This window comes from Phocoena phocoena, chromosome 2 (assembly GCF_963924675.1).
Source record: "Phocoena phocoena chromosome 2, mPhoPho1.1, whole genome shotgun sequence".
NCBI lineage: Eukaryota > Metazoa > Chordata > Mammalia > Artiodactyla > Phocoenidae > Phocoena > Phocoena phocoena.
Genome location: NC_089220.1, coordinates 107,755,224 through 107,777,755, shown reverse-complemented (window position 1 = coordinate 107,777,755; position 22,532 = coordinate 107,755,224). Strand labels below are relative to the sequence as shown.

At 41.4% G+C, this 22,532-nt stretch overlaps 1 protein-coding gene across 2 annotated transcripts in view; it reads left to right on the top strand.

Moving 5' to 3' along the window:
* The first annotated feature begins 7,137 nt into the window (after positions 1–7,137).
* The window catches only part of SPG21 (SPG21 abhydrolase domain containing, maspardin), a 62,419-nt gene continuing 47,024 nt past the window's right edge, over positions 7,138–22,532 (top strand). The window contains exons 1-3 of one of the 2 annotated variants that reach the window (XM_065871314.1): positions 7,138–7,378; positions 11,189–11,275; positions 14,204–14,365. In XM_065871314.1, coding sequence (XP_065727386.1) covers positions 11,213–11,275; positions 14,204–14,365 — 225 coding nt within the window. In that variant the 5' untranslated portion in view covers positions 7,138–7,378; positions 11,189–11,212. Of the gene's footprint in view, positions 7,379–11,188; positions 11,276–14,203; positions 14,366–22,532 lie in introns of those variants that run through there. The other variant, XM_065871316.1, reaches the window with a different exon arrangement.

Here is a 22,532-nt window from a genome sequence, read left to right as displayed (position 1 = left end):
ATATTAATTGTTTCTGGACAACAGGCATAAACAGGACTCTCCCAGGCAAACCAGGTTGTGTAAACATCCTATTTATTGAACACTTGCAGTGTACCCAGACTTTATGCTGATTGCTGGAGATTCAGAGATTAAATAATATTTGGTGTGTTCAATCTCCTGGGGAGGCAAGCATAAGCAAATATAATACTGTTATAAATGCCATAATGAAGGTATAGTGGAAGCAGTAAGTCACCCTCAAGGGAGTCATTGGAGGCTTCCCAGAGGAGGCAAAGCTGAATCTGAGGTTCCAAATGATGAGTTCATTATGCAGTCTAAGCCCTGGAAGAAGATTCTAGCATGTGCAGAGGAACAGAGGCATACAAGAACACTATCCCGTAGGGGGTTGGTAACGTGGTTCTTAAACTGGGAACATGATTGCCTTTTATTATCATTCTTTAAACCATAAATTTGCTATGCACTCTTCCGCGTATGAGCTAGTTATACACTTCCGTAAGTGTATATGTAGATGGCTTGGAGAACGCTAACGGTGGATCATGGAAGAGAAGCAAACGGCATGTTAAACACAGGAAAAAAGAGCTGTGTTTTAAAGAAACCAGAAGAATTGATAGAAATGGAGTAGAATGATGGAGATGAGTCTGGAAGACCAGATCATGGAGGGCTTGAAGACCATGAGAATTTGGACCTTTGTCTTGTAGTGCAATAGACAATCAAGGAAGTGACACGACTACAGATTTGCATTTTGGTAAGTTAACTCTGGTGGTGGAGTGGAAGGTAGATTGGAGGTAAAACCTGGGGCAGGAAGATCTGTTGGGAGGTTAGAAACATGAAGATATGAACTATGGCAGCAGTTAATGGGGGTGGGGGAAATGGTTTAAAAGATTTTGCTGTGGAAGTAAGAACTTGAGTTATCAGTTGGTTATTATATTCTTATGGAGAGTTTTGGCTTCACCACTGATTAGCTCTTTGATCTCTAACAAGTTACTAAACATCACTGAACTTTAGTTTCCTCATATATGAAATGGGGCTGAAGATAAAAAAGAACACTCCCCATATAGTTTTGAGAATCAATGACTGTGTGAAAGTGCCTTTTTGTTGTTGCTTTTCAGTTGATGTGTATTGAGCACTCGCTCCCCTCTCCAGGCACTAAACTCACGTTACGGAATTCAGAGAGAACGAGAGTCAGTGTCGCCTGGGAGCTTACTGGTGATTTCTGCAGGGAATCTCGGGAGGTACCCACTCAGACATTGCCACGGGGAGTGGGGAACCTTAGTGAGGGCACAGATTTCTGCTATAAGTTCTCATCTCTTACTACATGGTGGTAAATGGTCTCAGGTCTGCCTCCCTGCATTCTTGGTGGAGCCTATCTGATTGTTTAGCCTATTACCATTGCCCTTGCTGGGCAGAATCTTTTTGCCAGACCACCCCTAGCCCTTGGCCAGACTGTGAGTCAAGGCCTACCCCAGTCCAGTGGTGCCACCTGCATAAACAATTCAGCCTAATGCCAAGTAGGGGGCTGTGGGTGAGGCTGTGTGAGCTGGAAAGGGAAGCTGGTCATCATGATTGACGTGGTTGGTACACTTAGGACAACATGAAATACCGTTTATACGTATGAAATCTTGAGTCAGGAGTGCAAGGCCCATCTCATAGAGGGCAGTTTCCCATCCAGGGATCCTCAAGCCCATCATGGGACTGGAAGACAAACACCAGGTTTAGAATGCCATGTCTGTGTTAACAGCCAATTCTTTGAAAAATTAAATGGTGCACATCCCAGATAGGCCTCAGGAAATGAGATGACCCACTCTTTCAGGCCCCCTGTAGAGACCACAACCCAGTATGACTGAGCAGTTTCTCATCTGAACCAGAATCACCTGGAGTACTTGTTTAAAATGTAGATTCCTGGGCCCTACTCCAGCGCTTGAATCAGAATCTCTGGATATGGGAATCTGCATTTGATCACACTCAACAAATAATTTGTATGTTAGAGTAGTAACAGCTTTAACTAGCAAGAGGTACACATGGGGCCACATGTTGGGCCTTAGGTCCGGGGTCCTCCCAGAAAGGGTGGAGCACAGCCTTTTCTGCACTCTGGCTGAAAGGATGGATTTGCAAACACATTGCCTCCTTGTACAAGATGCTTCTATTTTGATTCTTGTCATTGCTGAAAAAACATCAGGCTCAAAACAGTTCAGTTACTCATGGCTAGTTGGGTGACCCAGGACAGATTTAAAAGCATTTAAATTCTGGGAATTCCCTGGTGGTCCAGTGGTTAGGACTCTGCTTCCACTGCAGGGGGCAGAGGTTCAATCCCTGCTTGGGGAACTAAGATCCCACATGCCGTGTGTGGCACAACCAAAATAAATTTTTTTAAATTCTGATTTCTCAGTTTAAAAACAAGGGTAGAATGTAAAAGCATTCTATCTTGCAGAATAGAAATACATATAGAATATGCCCAGGGAAGCACGGGGCAAACAGTAGACAATAAATGGTAGCTATTTTTGTCACCACAGTCTAACACTGCTATAATGACTTCTTTGGGCCTGCAACAATATTTTCTCCTCTGGATGGCAGCAGCAACTTGCTGAGATGCCTTTAGACTAACAGGAGGAAAAGAATTTTAGAGCGGGAAAGGCTCAATGATTTAGTACTCAAAATTTCAGCTTGGAGATGATGAAACGGGGGTCCAGCAACAGCTAGCTAGTGACAATATTAGAACCCAAAGACTACTGTAGATTTTGTGTAAAAAGGATTTTATTCTTGGTTCGATTTGAGGGACAAAAGAAATGTTCCTGAGCATAAAATTGAGCTCTTGAAAAAGCCTGCTGAAAGAATGTTTATTGCTTTTAAACGTTGTGTTAAAGGAAGCACAACCTATTTTCACCATTTTTCTTTGTATTTATCAAACAATTTCAAGGTAAAGAGATAAGATTTTGAGAGGTAGAGTCTTAGATTCAACAAACATGGCACGAGCCCTGCCACTGACCTTAAGCTGAGGCTGATTACACACCCTCTCTGAATCTATTTCCTTATCTATGAAATGAAAATTGTACCTGCTTTGCAAGGATTCTCATGAGGAATAAAAATAGTATACGTAATGTACCTAGCACAGTGCCTGGAACACAGCAGGTTCTCAATACCATTATTATTAGCCAACGTTTATTGCTTGCTAGTCTCGTTGCTAAGGACTCGACCTGAACTATCTCATTTTATATTTACAGTAACCCTATGAGTTAGGTAATGTTATTGATCCTCATTTTTCCAGACTGTTAGATAGCTAATAAGTGGTAGAGCTAGAATTCACACTCCGGTAGTCTGACACCAGTCTGTGGGCCTAACCACTTTGGTACCCTACCTCTATTGCAAATGTTTTTATCCTTGATCAAGAAATCTAATATATTAGCCTTTTGTGCTCAGAAATGTAGAAGTAGGAGCACATGTTAATTGAGTGCCCATCATATGCATGCACTAGGCTAGACAATTTCAAAAAGATTTTCCCATTTTAGTTACTATTTAATCACTGTCTTTATTACCTCTAAGAATTCATAAAGTTTTCTAGAGCCCTACAGATAGAAGCTGCTTTATTTTATAGTATAATAGTGCAGCTCTCGTTTCCCAGGATTTTTTAATTGCAGCTCTTTTTCCGGAAGGTTATCGCATTGTTATTTATGGAAGAAACATTAATGAGATGCTAGGTTGGCAGATGATACAAAAGATGTGGTACCTTTGCTTAGGAACTTTTATTTTACCAAGTTAATAATGGTCAGACATTAACTTATCGAAGAAGTCAAAATACTGTTTCCACAAGCAGGCATTTTTGTGTGCAGGATACTTTTTTTTGGCAGTACGTGGGCCTCTCACTGTTGTGGCCTCTCCCGCTGCGGAGCACAGGCTCTGGACGCGCAGGCTCAGCAGCCATGGCTCACAGGCCTAGCCGCTCTGCGGCATGTGGGGTCTTCCCGGACCAGGGCATGAACCCGTGTCCCCTGCATCAGCAGGCGAACTCTCAACCACTGCGCCACCAGGGAAGCCCCAGGACACTTTTTTAAAAAATATTTTATTTGTTTATTTATTTGGTTACGCCAGGTCTTAGTTGTGGCAGGCGAGCTCCTTAGTTGCAACTCACTGGCCAGGGTACTCTTTTTTTTTAAGTTTGATTGGGAGGGAGTGACGGTGGGGGGATTATCAGAGAAGAACAGCTTTGAGGAAAGGCTGTTGTAAAGATTCTGTAATGTAGCTCTCATAAGTACATAGAATCTAAAATCTTAGAATTGGAAAGAACTTAGAGATCATTTAGTCTAACTTTGGACTCATTTTACAGAAAAGAAAACCACACCTAGAGAGAGGAAATGTCTTGCCCAAGGATAGAACTCAGGTTTCTTAACTCCCGAATGATAATAAATTATTAATTATAAATAACCATATATAACTTGTTTGATAGGACGTTTAGGTAGCAAACTATAGAAGAGTCATGTCGGTATCTTTCTTGGGCAGTTTTAGAATCCCCACTCTGTGTTTGATCCCTCTAATCCAGTATAGTATGTGTATGTCACAGACTGGGTCTGGCAATGAGGAAACAGCATTCATTTTCAATCTTGGTTCTTAGCATAATTTGATATATAACACTACAGTCGATTGTACCCTGGAAAGCTTAAAAGGATGGTATTCCAAGAATTGGTATTAGTGTGAAAAACTAAGTGTTTTGCTCCTCTTTTACTTTTTCACACATGGTTCCTGGGAGCAAAATAGGGGAGATTCACTCTGGTGGAGGGGGGACACTCTGAGTGGAGGGAAGAGCATACACAAATGCCTAGAGGTTTGAGACCTCATAGGGTGTAATGGGCCCTTTGGGAGAGTCAGACCCGCTGTAGCCCATACACTTTGGACTTTAGCTTGAAGGCAATGGGGAGCTATTGAAGGATTTAGAGCAGGTTTACAGCAGCATTTAAAGCATGAATATAGTTGCTTTTAAGTAATTTTTTGTCACACAATAACATATGGATACATGCTTATATAAATTCAAATACTAAATCTAAAGCCAGCTTCTCCTTCAACACCCCTTCTATTCCCAGTTTCCCCTCAGAGGTAACCACTACTCTGTTTGGTATGTATATGTGCATAAGAGAGATAGCTAGGATTATTTTGCACATGTGTTTTAAAACAAATATTATCCTGTCAAAAGATAAATTTGAGGAAAAGAGCTTGGGTTTGGGCAATTTTGAGAACCAGCTGGCCACCTGTTTACTTTGCTCGGTGTTCACAGAGTATTTTGTGAACATTCCAGTTTGTAAAGTGAGATTCTCACACAAGGACTGGTGCTGTGGGAACCATCTAGCAGACCCCAACCATGACAGCTGCAGACCCTCCCAGCCATATCCACCAGGTCTGCCTGCACTGTGGCCTGCCCTGGGTTAAAAGTTTGCTTCCTGCAGTTGTGCAGTTACAGGACAGCTGGAATTCACAGATACTAAATGTTTCTTGTTCAGATTAGGGAATGGACAATGTGCTTGCTATGTGTTATGGACCAGCTGAAGATCCAAACATGACCATGGGTTCCTTTTCTAAGGGAAACAAAACATTCATTATTTTGGGTTTGATTCTTTTAATAAAAGTATACATATAACAAAACATATCTACATAGCGAAATAGTTTTCCATTATCAACAGTCAAGTTAAAAATTATTATTACCAAACTAACAGAATAAGGACTTCTAATACATTTGGGCACATCCATAGTTCATGTCTCTTCAGGGCTGATACTCAAGTGAGGTCTGGAAGTATGGGATATAAGGAATACAGCTTTAGGAATACAAGCAGATAAATTTATTTGCTAATTAGTTCATTCAGTACACATTTAGTACTTATTACGAACCAGATCATAATAGCTAAGGCACTGGTTAAATCACTCCGTTCACTTTGCTCTAAATTAAAGCTCCCAGCCCACTGGGGGAGACAGATAAACAATGTAATGAGTACCCATAATGGATTTTACATAAATACAACCAGTGATTTGCCAGGTATTCCATTCATTAAACCTCTCCAAGTTTTTTAGAAAAAGTCCCAAAGTTAAAAATCTTCCACAAAAACATTCCCTGTATAGCAGCTATGTGGTGCTTATAATAGAAGACCATTTTCTGTTACTGACTCAAAATTCCGAAAAGGTGATTTGGGGGGAAAAAAGGCGGATATGTTACTGTGCTCTTGGGAAATTCGTTTGGGATTTGTCCAAGTTCTAGACTGGGAACCAGGGCTCCTGAGCAGGAGGGTAGAAGTCATGATTTAGGATGCAGTTTACTTGGATTCTCCCCTGACCTTAATCCCCAAAACAGTTGTCAGGGTAAAGGCAAAGGCCTTTAATAGGGTACAGGTTTTCCCTAACACAGATGAGGGAGAGGCATTTTCAGCAGGATCTTGTTGAAGGATCATTAAAAAACTTCCAACAAGGAGATTTACATGTTATTCAACCTTTTCGTACCTCCAAATATTTTACTGAAAAGGAGAGTCGTGACCTCTGCAACATCTTAAGAAAAATGATTATAAATAGATTAATATTCTCTATTCCTTTAAGGGAAAGTGATGAAGGAGCTGGAGGCTCAGTGGGAGCTGTTCCCGGAAATCCTCAGGACCTCAGCACAAGTCAGGGAAGGGAGGTGGGGGCGTTACAGTGGAGGATTAGGGAGGGCGTCTGTAGCTGTGCCAAAGGAAAAAAATCTTGCCAAGAAAAGAGAGTATACAAAGCCCTGTTCATCAAAGCCTGTAACCCAAAGGGATCCCCACAAAGCTTTACACGGCGGAGAGAAAAGGTCGGCATCTGCTTCCTCCAAGAGGGCGCGAACTGCGGGAGGAGGCAGATCTCAAGGGTCAGGCGCCCCTTTCTTCCAGTCCCACGACCTCTCCCTAGGTGCTCACGTCACATGGGTGACCTAGAACTGACCCAGAGGCTCCTCGGACCTCCTCCCTGCGCCCGCCGCCACCGCCAGAGCCGATGCCGACTCCGCACCCGGCAGGATGTACAATAGAGCGCCAGAGTCTCAACCTGTGGTCCAACCCGCCCCGTCGCCGTGGTGACCGCCGGAGTCACGCAGCTCCACCCCTTCCTCGCTGCGTGGCCCCGCCCCTCCGAACGCGGAAACGCGAGGCTTGAGCCAGCTGCGCGAACGATTCGGGAGGAGGGAGGGCGGTGGCCGAGGCTCGCTTGGCTGCGCTCCCCGCCCCTCGGAGGCCGGCCCTCCAGCGCGCCCCAAAGGTCCACAGCGCTTGCGGGTACTGAGCGCTCAAGCCGCCGGCCCCGACCCAGGCCCAGCAGCTTCCCAGGCCCGCACCCGTAGTGGAGGGAAGAGCCGCCTTGGGGAGGAGGGAAAGGGGCCTGGGGGCGGCCACGGCAGGTGAGGGGTGAGCGAGGCCCTGGGAAGCGGGGGATGTGGGTGTGTGACGCGTTTGTGGCTGCAGGTGAGTATGGTTTGTAGTGTGCGCGGCTGCCTCTGTCGGTGTGACTTTGTGAGTGTGGCCCTGAGTGGGTCGGTTCATGTGACCATGCACGTGATTGCATGTCCCTGTGTGTGTCTGAGGTCGAGCCTGAGTTTATGGGGGTGATTGGTGTGCCTGTGCCCCTGCCTTTGTGTAGCTGTCATCAGTGGGCCTGGGAGAAGGTGGAGGTCTGTGTGTGGGTCGCCTGGGGTGGGCAGTGGGGCGCTTGACCTGGGCATACAACTGTAATACCATTTGGGGGCTACAGTGCTGCAGCCCAGGAACATATTTGTCCTGCAAACTTTTAAGAACTCTGAGCAGACTAGTTATTTTGGAGATTGCACCTCAGCCTGAAAGTGATAAATGCCTTTGTCATTGCTGAGTACGGGCCAGGTGTGAGGCTTGTGAGGGAGGCATGAGGAAAGTAGCAGGGCTAGGCTGTCTCACTTTTCCTAGGGAGTCATAAGTTCTGCATTTGTGCTGCTTCTTTGTCTCCACCTACAATGTTCCAGCTCCTGTTGGCACAAAGCTTCAAGAGACTGAGGGGTGATAGAATAGCTGTGTGCAAATTTTCAAAAGCTTTTATACTAAGACAGAGTACAAGATGAGGTGTCACCGTCAAAATGTCAAGTAGTCAGCTTTTCCTCCCATGAGGTTTAGAAGATAATGGAATAAGTTTCTGAAGAAAGGAGGGGTAAATCTTCCCCTGAGGAAACTTAAAAAAAAAATAGCTCTGTACTGGTGTGGTGAGGTATGGAGGCTTGCATTAAAAAGCCAATGGCATTGCCCAGAGACTCTCAGGTTCTAATATTTCGTTATTGCTGGTGTTAATAATAATCACAGATTGTCCATACGAAGATCATATGATTGGGATAAAGGATAAAAACACCTCTGACTAGTTAAACTGGTTAGATGACTTAAACATTTGTGAAGGCAATTTCACTGATTGTAAATTGGCAGGGTCTGTTGAAACCCTGAGGGATAAGTGGACTGTAAACTGGCTGGTTCTGCTGAAACCCTGAGGGATAAGTGCATGCAATTCTTGGTGCACACTCAAAACGAGCAGTTTAATTGTCGAGCAGTACAAGGGCCAGAGAGGCCCCAGTGTCCAGAGCACTCCCTAAGGAGGGGTTTCCTTAGGCAAGATTAAGGCAAAATTCCTGCAGCCCTTTTCCCAGCAACATGAACAGGTGCTTTTGTTTTTGTGAAGAATTGTGAGAGATCAAATCAGCATTGAGTTCGTGGTCCACATTCTTTCTTATTTAATACTGACCAGTTGAGTTACAGTCTCAGTGAACTTTTTTTTTTTTTTTTTTTTTTGCCCTATGCAGAATGTTCCCCTTGTGACTTGGAAAAGTATTCCCCTGAAGTGGATGAAAGAGAGCTGGGAGAACAAACTTCCTTTTCATACCACTCACAGCTGCTTTCCCTTTGCAGCAGTTTTTTGTTTTTTTTTTTTTCACTTAAACGTCAGTTGGTCAGATGCAACATTTGGTATCTATCTTAGCTTTCATGTACTGCCAAACTAGCACAAGTGTTAAAATCACTTGCCTCTACAAAAATTTAGTCACAGTTGGGTGGAATCTCTCCATCCGGCAAGATTAGTTATAAAACATTATAATGTTAGGTGGTAGTGGATAATACTGAGGACTGCGGTGAGGAACATCTTTCTACTTACTGCTGAGGGAAGAAGTGGATGACAGTGAATGTGTGTGCCTGTGAATGTTGTGTGTATATGTATTTGTATGGTAGTTTGGTTTGTAGATTGCAACTGATTCAAACTATGAATACTTTATTTTATCCCAAGTTTGGTGAATCTAGAAGCATACTTTCTGGCTTTAATTAGCTAAAGTGTTTTATAAATCTGTTGAGTAGGTTTTTTTTCTAAACATGTTTTTGATATTTCCTCCTGTCGAATAGTGATTGTTTATAGTATTGCAATACTAGAAAATGTCTCCATTAGGCAATATTTAGATGATAGAGAAATATTTCAAGTCTGTCTAGGTAGAAAATATTCTGGAATTAACTATATGGGCTAGTTGCTTTCAATTAAAAGCAGTGACCAGCTCAGAGAAAGGCTGTAGTTCAAATGGCTTCAATTTTTAACATGTTAATATTTGTTAAGAGAAAATGAATATGCAAAGAATGATTTTCTTTATTTCAGTATGAATAAGAAATACATCTGTGCACACTGATTTTCAGCATAAGACTGGCTGATAATTTTCTTGATATTTTAGAGCCACTTAAGATTTTAATGAACTTTTCTAAGTACCATCCTAGCCTTGAGAGAAGAGACCATTATTACAGTGTCAAGGTTGTAAACCTAGTTTAATATTGGATGTCTACATTTACCATCTCCTAGGGGTTCAGTTTAGTAACCCCCAAGGTTAGAGGTAGCAGTTGAGATTGCTCAATGCCCTGCGTACTTGAGGGAGAAGATTTGGAGGGCCAAGGAGGAAGATTCGTTGGTTTTAGAATCCCCAGCTCCTGACCAGTCCAGAGAAGCAGCCCCTCTAAAATGGCAGTTCAGAGTCATCGCAGGAGTTAAGTCCTAGGGTCTCAAACTCATCCTAGCCCTGCTAGGAAAATCCAGGCTTGTGCTGGGGTAGAGGACATGATGCAAACAAGCATTTGAATCCTTCCAAACTGATGGGTGGAAGTTCTCCATTGGGCAATAAGAATCTGCAACGAGGAACTATAATTTTCAGGTTCCTGTTACAACACAGCACAGATCCCTGAGCAAAGAGGGGTAGCCTTAAGTTGAAGATGCCCAGCTAATGGAAAGCTCGTAGGTACCCGGGTTAAAAGGGACTCTAGGATTGCCTAGTTTGGCCTGCTTAGGATGTAGTCATTTATTTAGTCAACAGATAATGCCTGCTCTGTACCAAGCACTGTCCAACGCTTTGGAGAGAGAGTGGTGAAATAGTCACAGATGAGAAAACAGCCCCAAAAGGGTCAGTGACTTTTCCAACGTCACAGAGCTATAAAAGCTGGAAATCACTAATCTCACAACAGAAGACCACACATTTTTTCTAAAGGCACATGTTTTGTTTTGTTGCTAGTTATTGTGCCTTCAGGTCTATTCTGGTATCTTATCGTGGATCTCTCAGAGTACATTATATCACTTTTAACTACATCCATATGAACAGCAAGTTTTCCTGTATTTTGCATTAAAAACTATGTGTGAGTTTCTGAAGCTATGTTCCCCTAGAGTGAGATTTATGGCATTTTATGAATTTATGAGGAAGCAGGCTTACATTAGCTCCTCTTTCTAGTATGGACTGTTCTCTAGAATTTTATCAGACAGGAATATCTTTATTAGCATAGATTCTTAAGATCTTGTCAAAAGATAGGTTATGCTACTGCATTTGGAATCATTTAACTAGGACAGACAGTCAGGTGTCAGAAAAGACTGTCCGGTGTCTGGTCCTGGTTTTGCAATAGCCGTGGGATCTTGGGTAAGTCATTAGAATTTTCTAGACCAGATTCTTCTTCTGGAGGAACTAAGAGGGTTGGAATAATTCTCTCTTGGGGCCCTTCCTGCTCCATGATTATAGGTTTTCACCAGATTGTTTTCTGTAGTTTAAGTATATGCCGACAAGGTGAAATAGCCCATTTCCTCAGTTTTATCCTTTAAAGTATTGTTGGTAGAGCTAGACCAGACTCTACATTTAGTGCTGATGTAAACATGAATTCTTGACATGAAACATCACATGCTTTTATTTCAGGGTTAACCTCCATTTCAGCTAATCATGGGAGAGATTAAAGTCTCTCCTGATTATAACTGGTTTAGAAGTACAGTCCCCCTTAAAAAGGTATGTATGGTTTTACTACACCTCTTATTTGCAAAATCTTGTAATTGTTTTTATGTGTGATTTAGGTGTTATGTCTTAGTAGTGTTCGAGAGTAAAGGTTATTGCCAAGTATTGTGACTGGGTTGGAGAGCCTAAAGTTCACCCCTTCCCTGTCGAGTACAATCAGCTTTTGGGACTCATTCAAGAGTAAAAGTGAGAATAACTGTACTCATTATTTTACAATTGTTTTTACATATTCAAGCAAGCAGGAATATGTGTACTCCTCTGTATAGTTTAGTAGAAAGCTGACAGCAACTGCAGCTGTACAGTAAGTGCAGTTAGATTCTATTAGAAAGCATTTTCCTGTTCCTCAGATTTAAGATTTACAGTGAGTCACATTATAGGTCCTCTGTTTGCCATGATATATACTCATTCTGCCATAGTCATCTTTTGGAAACTTTATATGCCTGGGATGTCTAAAAACGCTAAACACTTATATTGAAGTTTGTTGACTCTGAGTCCCAAGTTAATCCCAAATGTTTGGGGATCACACTAGACAAAAGTTGTGTCAGAATAAAATCTTTGCTGATCCCCTTGCAGAAATATTAGAGTACTATGATCTGAAGAACATCTATGTCTCTGTTGTAATTATTTTGTCAGGATAGATAGCTGTGGAAGTATCATGCAAGTTTGAACTGATAACAGAATTACACTTCATATAGAAATTTGAGATACAGTCTCCATGTATAGACAGAATACCCGCTATATACCTGGCACTGTTGTAGGAAGTCCCCAAATATCTTATTTAATTCTTTCAACAGTTTAACAGAGTAGATAGTGGTGTGCCCACTTAGCAGATGGGAAAACTGAGGTTCATGGAGGTTAACATGTTAAATTCACACAGTCCAGTTGAGTTTAAATTTAAATCAAGTTAATCTGGCTTCAGAGCCAGAACTGGGCTTCCCTGGTGGCACAGCGGTTAAGAATCCGCCTGCCAGTGCAGGGGACACGGGTTCGATCCCTGGTCCAGGAAGATCTCATGTGCCGCTGAGCAACTAAGCCTGTGCGCCACAACTACTGAGCCTGCGTGCCACAACTACTGAGGCCTGTGCGCCTAGAGTCCATGCTCCGCAACAAGAGTAGCCACGGCAATGAGAAGCCCGCGCACCACAATAAAGAGTAGCCCCTGCTCTCCGCAACTAGAGAAAGCCCGTAGTCAGCAACAAAGACCCAACGCAGCCAAAAATTAATTAACTTCTTTAAAAAAAGAAAAAATTCCTTAAAAAAAAAGCCAGAACTAATTGGCAGCTTACCAAAGGGAACCCGCCTTTCTTCTTGCTACCCCAGGAACTACTGCTCATGCTAGGAGAATTGCCCCCAGAGTCCCTCTGCCTTGTCCCATCCCCTCAAGTAATTCATGTGAGCTCCTCTTGATGGACTCACTCAGCAAGCTAATCACCAGACCCAAAACAACACAAACTTACCTAAATATTCTTGGAAGTAGTAGTTTCATTGATGTAATTTTCTCCTTTGGTCAGTTTGGCCCACAAGACATGAAAAGTTTGCTTGAAATTTCATAGTGCTAGATTTTCATTTCAGAGATCTGAATATCTTATCTCATATGAATTTTATTATTATAAGGTTGGAATTTACCGCATACCACCATCAGAGGTTACTGAGATTTTTTTTACTACAATCATAGCAAAAAGAAACAGGAAAAGCAAAAAATGTGAGTGGCAAATACAAAGGGCAAACACATAATCATGAGATATACTGTCACCCGGGGAAGTCCAGAAGGTGTTGGTTAGGGCCCTCTGGGCTTTGCCCTGCCCTGTTTGTCTGCTCCCAGTGATGCCGGTGACCACATTGACACCATGGGCCCCACAGCACTGCCAGTTAGGAGCTCTCAGAAAATAGAACCTTGAACTTTTTAATGTAAAAAGGATAAGCGTTGATTTGCATTGGCAGAAGTTCAAGCAGTTAATGTACTTTTCCAAATACCAAAAAGTCAGCCAAAGAGAACAGAAATTAAACTATCATGCAGTGTATACCGTAGCTAACACTCTTGACACTGTTGAACACTCAATATCTGCCAACCTCTGTGCTAAACACCTGATTTGTCTCAGCTCATGTAATGCTCATCTGTGTCCCTTTTTGGATCAAGAACCACTAAATCAGGAAGGTTTCTGATGACCTTCCTCCTTCTTACCCCCTTTTCCCCCAAAAGCCAGTTTTTCCCTGAGCCCATTCCCCACATTGACTGAATAGTTTGAAACATTCTCTGGGGACAGTGATGCTTATACCTGCCTCGTCCCTTCTCTCTAGCAGAGGTCTCCCCTTCAGAGGCTTGGTCTAGATCAGGCTCCTGAAGCATCTCTTTGAGAGGTCCCATCTCTACCCAGTTTCTCCCTGGAGGCTGGAGTCGTTTCTTCCCCTCACTTCCCCTGGTCACACACTGACCCTGCTGATCCCAGCCCGCCCTCTGGGCCAGCACCCAAGAATGACTCTGCAAATTGTCCTCCTCCTATGTGCACACACACATGCGCACATGCACGTGTGCGCGCGTGCATACACATACACACACACACACACACACACACACACAGGCAGAAGTATGGGGAAGAAATCAGATGCCATGTACAGAGTTTACTGTTTAATGGTAAACAATAAATTTCATATAATCATGGCTGGGGAGGAAAATTCAAAACTGATAGAAAAAACAGCTCTTGGGAGAAGTATAAAGCAGTTCCATGGACTATGTCAGCACTGAAGAAGGAAATGGAGACAAAGCCGTTTTTTATATGTGCTAGTCTGGTGTGATCCCCTCATTAGCTTGTAACAACCAAGGCAGTAGTATTAAAATTGTCAGTGAAATTATAGTGCTGAAATAACTATATAAAACCCAATCCATGAGGTTTTTCATTTTGTTTCTTATCATTTTCCCTCCAGATTATTGTGGATGATGACGACAGTAAGATCTGGTCGCTCTACGATGCAGGCCCCAGAAATATCAGGTGTCCTCTCATATTTCTCCCTCCCGTCAGCGGAACTGCTGATGTATTTTTCCGGCAGATTTTGGCTTTGACTGGATGGGGTTACCGGGTTATAGCTGTAAGTATTATTGATTCAGGATTGAAATTAAGTCCACATTTTCTAGTCTGTGTGTGCATGTGCGCTTCTGTTTCTGATTAACTGTAGTAATAGGCGTGTTTTTTATTGAGGTAAGATACTGTTTTCCTTTGTTAAAATGTGAAAGGGAGTTTTTTGAAGGAAGGTGGTGTGGTTCACCAACATACAGAGGCTCAGAGGGGACAAACCTCTATTGGAAGCCTTCTCTACCCTCAGCTTGAACATGCATTTTCTGAATAAGCCTGACCAGCAGGAAGCATTGTCCTTGTTTATAGTTAAGGAGACTGAGGTCCGGACCGTTCTAGTGATCACCGAGGGTCACACAGCCAGTAGGCCATGGAGGGAGAGCCCAGCTCAGTCTTCTGACCCCATTTACCCTCCCCTTTTATTACATTACTGCTTCGTGGGCAGCAGAGGGATCAGCTGACATCCAGGGGACGGAAAGCTTGCTTTAATGTGAGTCTTTGATAGGTGAGGTGAAGCTCATTAATTAGTTCATATCCTTCGCATTTGTTTTTTTGTTTCTAATCACTGAGTTACGGATAACTGATAACTGAGTTACTGATAACTGAGTTACTGATAACTCAGTTATCACTGAGTTCAGTCCAAATCTAGTTTCGCATTGATCATTCTCTAAGCTTCCTCTCTGGGAGGTGGGCGTAGGTGGGAAGGCACTGTTTGTTTTTTTGTTTTTGTTTTGGCCACACAGCGGCGTGGCAGGTGGCAGCGAGATCTTAGTTCCCTGACCAGAGATTGAACCCATGCCCCGTGCAGCAGAAGCGCAGAGTCCTAACCACTGGACTGCCAGGGAATTCCCAGGAAGGCACTGTTGCTCACAATGGAGTGTTTGGTGTGCCTCGATCGGATCAGGACAATGGACGTTGGTTTCCTAACTTCCCCTGGAAGGAGAGGCTCTGGCTTTGGAGCCAGCAGTTGTTTCTGGGACCTGGAATGTTAACATGTAAACATTACGAAGTACTGCTGTTAGTATACATTTTATTTACTGCCTAGAAGAGAGAAAACGTGGACCAGATCTCTTCTCTTGGTTGATAACTGAAAATTCCAATGGGGTTACCACTAATTGGGGTCATAAAAGATAAATCCAATTCCTCTTCATCCAGGCAGCCCTTCTCTTTCTTGAAAAAACTAGTTATTATCGGTGGCCTACTGCCTTCCGCCCCCAGGTCTTTTCTTCTCCAGCTAAATTTCTGCAGATTCTTTAACCATTCCTCCTATTGTGTGTTTGAATCCCTGTAACATAATCCTCCCTTGTTCTGGGTTTTCAGTAATCCCTCTCAGTGGACAGCATTGCAGGAGAGCAGAGTGGTAACCGCCCTCATTCCAGTCCACTGCAGCCTAAGTCCTGACACTTTCTGTCCTTGTGGTCCCTGTTGATCAGCCAGGGAGGGGGAACCTGAGCAGCCCCTGGGTGTCTGTCTCACTTTAGAGTGCTGTCCAAAGTGAACAGTGTGGTTATCACTCTAAACTGACAGGGCACATAGCCTTGCCTTCTGGCTGGATATTTCTTCTTGCTTCTTGATGTAGGCTTTTGCTATTTATTAGCTAGATAATGAATCAAGAAAAAGGCCAGCAATGTCTTCAAAATTACTTTGTCCTTCTTAAGATTTGATCAGAATGCCCAACCCCAGGAGGTTCTGAAATTTACTAGGTATTTGTTAAATACCTAGCAGTTAAAATGCATGGATCCTCTTTTCATTTACATATTTATTGAGATAATTATAGATTCACATGCAGTAAGAAATAATAGAGAGATATCCCTTATATACTTTGCCCAGTTTCTCCCAATAGTAACACTTTATAAAACTGTAGTAGGATATCTCAACCAAGACATTGACGTTAATGTAATCCACCAGCCTTGTTCAGATTTCCCAGTTTTACTCGTACTCAGTTGTGTGTGTGTGTGTATCAAGTCATATACAGTTTTATTACCTGTCTAGGGCACAGATTTTTTTAATTTAATTTTTATTTTATATTATAGTTGATTTACAATGTTGTGTTAGTTTCAGGTGTACAGCAAAGTGATTCAGTTATATATATACATATATCCATTATTTTTCAGATTGTTTTCCCATATAGATTATTAGAGAATATTGAGTAGTTTCCTGAGCTATACAGTAGGTTCTTGTTGATTATCTATTTTATATATAGTAACACTACTATATATATATTTTAATCCCAAACTTCTAATTCATCCCTCCCCCTACCATTGCCCTTTGGTAACAGTAAGTTTGTTTTCGAAGTCTGTGAGTCTGTTTCTGTTTTGTAAATAAGTTCATTTGTATCTTTTTTTTTTTTTTTTGCGGTGCGCGGGCCTCCCACTGTTGTGGCTTCTCCCATTGCGGAGCACAGGCTCCGGACGCGCAGGCTCAGCAGCCATGGCTCACAGGCCTAGCTGCTCCGCGGCATGTGGGATCTTCCCGGACCGGGGCACGAACCCATATCCCCTGCATCGGCAGGCGGACTCTCAACCACTGCGCCACCAGGGAAGCCCCTGTATCATTTTTTTAACTTCCACATATAAGTGTTATCCTATGATATTTGTCTTTCTGTGTCTGACTTACTTCACTTAGTATGATAATCTCTAGGTCCGTCCATGGTGCTGCAAATGGCATTATTTCGTTCATTTTTATGGCTGAGTAGTATTCCATTGTATATATGTACCACATCTTCTTTATCCATTCCTCTCGATGGACATTTAGGTTGCTTCCATGTCTTGGCTGTTGTGAACAGTGCTGCACTGAACATTGGAGTGCATGTATCGTTTTGAATTATGATTTTTTCTGGATATATGCCCAGGAGTGAGATTGCTGGATAAAATGGTAGTTCTTAGTTTTGTTTTTTTTTTTTTTTTTTGTGGTATGCAGGCCTCTCACTGTTGTGGCCTCTCCCGTTACGGAGCACAGGCTCCAGACGCGCAGGCTCAGCGGCCATGGCTCACAGGCCCAGCCGCTCCGCGGCATGTGGAATCTTCCTGTACCGGGGCACGAACCCACGTCCCCTGCATCGGCAGGCGGACTCTCAACCACTGTGCCACCAGGGAAGCCTGGTAGTTCTTAGTTTTTTAAGGAACCTCCATACTGTTCTCCACAGTAGTTGTACCAATTTAAATTCCCACCAACAGTGTAGGAGAGTTCTCTTTTCTCCACACCCTGTTTAGCATTTATTGTTTGTAGACTTTTTGATGATGGCCATTCTGACTCATGTGAGGTGATACCTCATTGTAGTTTTGATTTGCATTTCTCTAATAATTAGCAGTGTTGAGCATCTCTTCATGTGCTTTTTGGCTAACTATGTCTTCTTTGGAGAAATGTCTATTTAGGTCTTCTGCCCATTTTTCAATCAGGTTGTTTGTTTTTTGATATTGAGCTGCATGAGCTATTTGTATATTTTGGAGATTAATCCCTTGTCAGTTGCTTCGTTTGCAAATATTTTCTCCCATTCTGTGGGTTGTCTTTTCATTTTGTTTATGGTTTCCTTTGCTGTGCAAAAGCTTTTAAGTTTAATTAGGTCCCATTTGTTTATTTTTATTTTCATTACTCTAGATGGTGGATCCAAAAATATATTGCTGTGATTTATGTCAGAGTGTTCTGCCTATGTTTTCCTCTGAGAGTTTTACAGTATCCAGTCTTCATTTAGGTCTTTGATCTATTTTGAGTTTATTTTTGTGTATGGTGTTAGAGAATGTTCTAGTTTCATTCTTTTACATGTAGCTGTCCAGTTTTCCCAGCACCATTTCTCCATTGTATATTCTTGTCTCCTTTGTCATAGATTAATTGACTATAGGCACGTGGGTTTATTTCTGGGCTTTCTATCCTGTTCCACTGATCTATATTTCTGTTTTGTGCCAGTACCGTACTGTTTTGATTATTGTAGCTTTGTAGTATAGTCTGAAATCAGGGAGACCGGTTCCTCCAGCTCCATTTTTCTTTCTCAGGATTGCTTTGGCTATTCGGGTCTTTTGTGTTTCCATACAAATTTTTAAATTTTTTTGTTCTAGTTCTGTGAAACATGCCATTGGTAATTTAATAGGGATTGCATTGAATCTGTAGATTGCCTTGAGTAGTATAGTCATTTTGACAATATTGATTCTTCCAATCCAAGAACATAGTCTATCTTTCAATTTGTTTGTGTCACCTTCAGTTTCTTTCATCAGCATCTTATAGTTTTCAGAGTATAGGCCTTTTTCCTCCTTAGGCAGGTTTATTCCTAGATATTTTATTCTTTTTGATGCATTGGTAAATGGGATTGTTTCTTTAATTTCTCTTTCTGATCTTTCATTGTTAATGTATAGAAATGCAACAGATTTCTGTGTATTAATTTTGTATCCTGCAACTTTACTGAATTCATTGATGAGCTCTAGTAGTTTTATGATAGCATCTTTAGGATTTTCTCTGTATAGTATCGCATCATCTGCAAACCATGACAGTTTTACTTCTTTTCCAATTAGGATTCCTTTTATTTATTTACTTCTCTAATACCCGTGGCTAGGAATTCCAAAACTATGTTGAAAGAAAGTGGCAAGAGTGGACATCCTCGTCTTGTTTCTGATCCTAGAGAAAATGCTTTCAGCTTTTCACCGTTGAGTCTGATATTAGCTGTGGGTTTGTCATATATGGCCTTTATTATATTGAGGTAGGTTCTATGCCTACTTTCTGGAGAGTTTTTATAATAAATGGGTGTTGAGTTTTGTCAAGAGCTTTTTCTGCATCTATTAGATGATCATATGGTTTTTCTTCTTCAGTTTCTTAATGTGGTGTATCACACTGATTGATTTGTGGATATTGAAAAATCCTTGCATCCCACTTGATCATGGTGTATTATCCTTTTAATGTATTGTTGGATTCAGTTTGCTATTATTTTTTTGAGGACTTTTGCATCTATGTTAATCAGTGATATTAGTTTCTTTCTATTTTTGTGGTATCTTTGTCTGGTTTTGGTATCAGGGTGATGATGGCCTCATAAAATGAGTTTGGGAGTGTCCCTTTCTCTGCAGTTTTTTGGAATAGTTTCAGAAGGATAGGTGTTAACTCTTGTCTAAATGCTTGATAGAATTACCCTGTGAAGCCATCTGGTCCTGGACTTTTGTTTGTTGGAAGTTTTTTTTTTTTTTTTAACATCTTTATTGGGGTATAATTGCTTTACAATGGTGTGTTAGTTTCTGCTTTATAACAAAGTAAATCAGTTATACATATACATATGTTCCCATATCTCTTCCCTCTTGCATCTCCCTTCCTCCCACCCTCCCTATCCCACCACTCCAGGCGGTCACAAATCACCAAGCTGATATCCCTGTGCCATGCGGGTGCTTCCCACTAGCTATCTACCTTATGTTTGGTAGTGTATATATGTCCATGCCTCTCTCTCGCTTTGTCACAGCTCACCCTTCCCCCTCCCCATATTCTCAGGTCCGTTCTCCAGTAGGTCTGTGTCTTTCTTCCTGTCTTACCCCTAGGCTCTTCATGACATTTTTTTCTTAAATTCCATATATATGTGTTAGCATACGGTATTTGTCTCTCTCTTTCTGACTTACTTCACTCTGTATGACAGACTCTAGGTCTATCCACCTCATTATAAATAGCTCAATTTCGTTTCTTTTTGTGGCTGAGTAATATTCCATTGTATATATGTGCTACATCTTCTTTATCCATTCATCCGATGATGGGCACTTAGGTTGTTTCCATCCTGTAAATACAGCTGCAATGAACATTTTGGTACATGACTCTTTTTGAATTACGGTTTTCTCAGGGTATATGCCCAGTAGTGGGATTGCTGGGTCATATGGTAGTTCTATTTGTAGTTTTTTAAGGAACCTCCATACTGTTCTCCATAGTGGCTGTACCAGTTCACATTCCCACCAGCAGTGCAGGAGTGTTCCCTTTTCTCCACACCCTCTCCAGCATTTATTGTTTCTAGATTTTTTGATGATGGCCATTCTGACTGGTGTGAGATGATATCTCATTGTAGTTTTGATTTGCATTTCCCTAATGATTAATGATGTTGAGCATTCTTTCATGGGTTTGTTGGCAGTCTGTATATCTTCTTTGGAGAAATGTCTATTTAGGTCTTCTGCCCATTTTTGGATTGGGTTGTTTGTTTTTTTGTTATTGAGCTGCATGAGCTGCTTGTAAATTTTGGAAATTAATCCTTTGTCAGTTGCTTCATTTGCAAATATTTTCTCCCATTCTCAGTGTTGTCTTTTGGTCTTGTTTATGGTTTCCTTTGCTGTGCAAAAGCTTTGAAGTTTCATTAGGTCCCATTTGTTTATTTTTGTTTTTATTTCCATTACTCTAGGAGGTGGGTCAAAAAGGATCTTGCTGTGATTTATGTCATAGAGTGTTCTGCCTATGTTTTCCTCTAAGAGTTTGATAGTTTCTGGCCTTACATTTAGGTCTTTAATCCATTTTGAGCTTATTTTTGTGTATGGTGTTAGGGAGTGATCTAATCTCATACTTTTACATGTACCTGTCCAGTTTTCCCAGCACCACTTATTGAAGAGGCTGTCCTTTTTCCACTGTACATTCCTGCCTCCTTTATCAAAGATAAGGTGACCATATGTGCGTGGGTTTATCTCTGGGCTTTCTATCCTGTCCCATTGATCTATCTTTCTGTTTTTGTGCCAGTACCATGCTGTCTTGATTACTGTAGCTTTGTAGTATAGTCTGAAGTCAGGGAGCCTGATTCCTCCAGCTCTGTTTTTTTTTTTTTTTTTAACATCTTTATTGGGGTATAATTGCTTTACAATAGTGTGTTAGTTTCTGCTTTATAACAAAGTGAATCAGCTATACATATACATATGCTCCCATGTGTCTTCCCTCTTGCGTCTCCCTCCCTCCCACTCTCCCCATCCCACCCCTCCAGGCTGCAGCTCCGTTTTTTGTTCTCAAGATTGCTTTGGCTATTCGGGGTCTTTTGTGTTTCCATACAAATTGTGAAATTTTTTGTTGTAGTTCTGTGTAAATGCCAGTGGTAGTTTGATAGGGATTGCATTGAATCTGTAGATTGCTTTGGGTAGTAGAGTCATTTTCACAATGTTGATTCTTCCAATCCAAGAACATGGTATATCTCTCCCTCTATTTGTATCATCTTTAATTTGTTAGAAGTTTTTAAATCACTGTTTCAATTTCAGTACTTGTGATAGGTCTGTTCTTATTTTCTATTTCTTCCTGGTTCAGTCTTGGAAGATTGTACCTTTCTAAGAATTTGTCCACTTCTTCTAGGTTGTCCATTTTATTGGCATATAGTTGCTTGTAGTAGTGTGTTATTATCCTTAGTATTTCTGTGGTGTCCATTGTAACTTCTTCTTTTTCATTGCTAATATTATTGATTTGAGCCCTCTCCCTTTCTTTCTTGATGAGTCTGGCTAAAGGTTTATCAAGTTTGTTTATCTTTTCAAAGAACCAGCTTTTAGTTTCATTGATCTTTCCCATTGTTTTCTTCATCTCTATTTCATTTATTTCTGCTCTGATTTTTATGGTTTCTTTCCTTCTACTAACTTTGGGTTTTGTTTGTTTTTCATTCTCTAATTGCTTTAGGTGTAAGGTTAGGTTGTTTGAGATTTTTCTTGTTTCCTGAGATCAGATTGTATTGCTGTGAACTTCCCTCATAGAACTGCTTTTGCTGCATCCCATCAGTTTTGGATTATCGTGTTTTCATTTTCTTTTGTCTCTAGATATTTTTTGATTTCCTCTTTGATTTTTTTCAGCAATCCATTGGTTGTTTAGTAACATATTGTTTAGCTTCCATGTGTTTGTGTTTTTCAGGTTTTTTTCTTGTAGTTGATTTCTAATCTCATAGCATTGTGGTTGGAAAAGATGCTTGATATGATTTTAGTTTTCTTAAATTTACCAAGGCTTGCTTTGTGGCCCAGCATGTAATCTGTCCTGGAGAATGGGCCATGTGCACTTGAGAAGAATGTATATTCTGCTTTCAGATAGAATGTTCTATAAATATCAATTAAGTTCATTTGCTCTAATGTGTCATTTAAGCCTTGTGTTTCCTTATTTGATTTTGTCTGAATGTTCTGTCCACTGATATAAGTGGGGTGTTAAAGTCCCCTACTATTATTGTGTTACTGTTAATTTCTCCTTTTATGGCTGTTAGCATTTGCCTATGTATTGAGGTGCTCCTA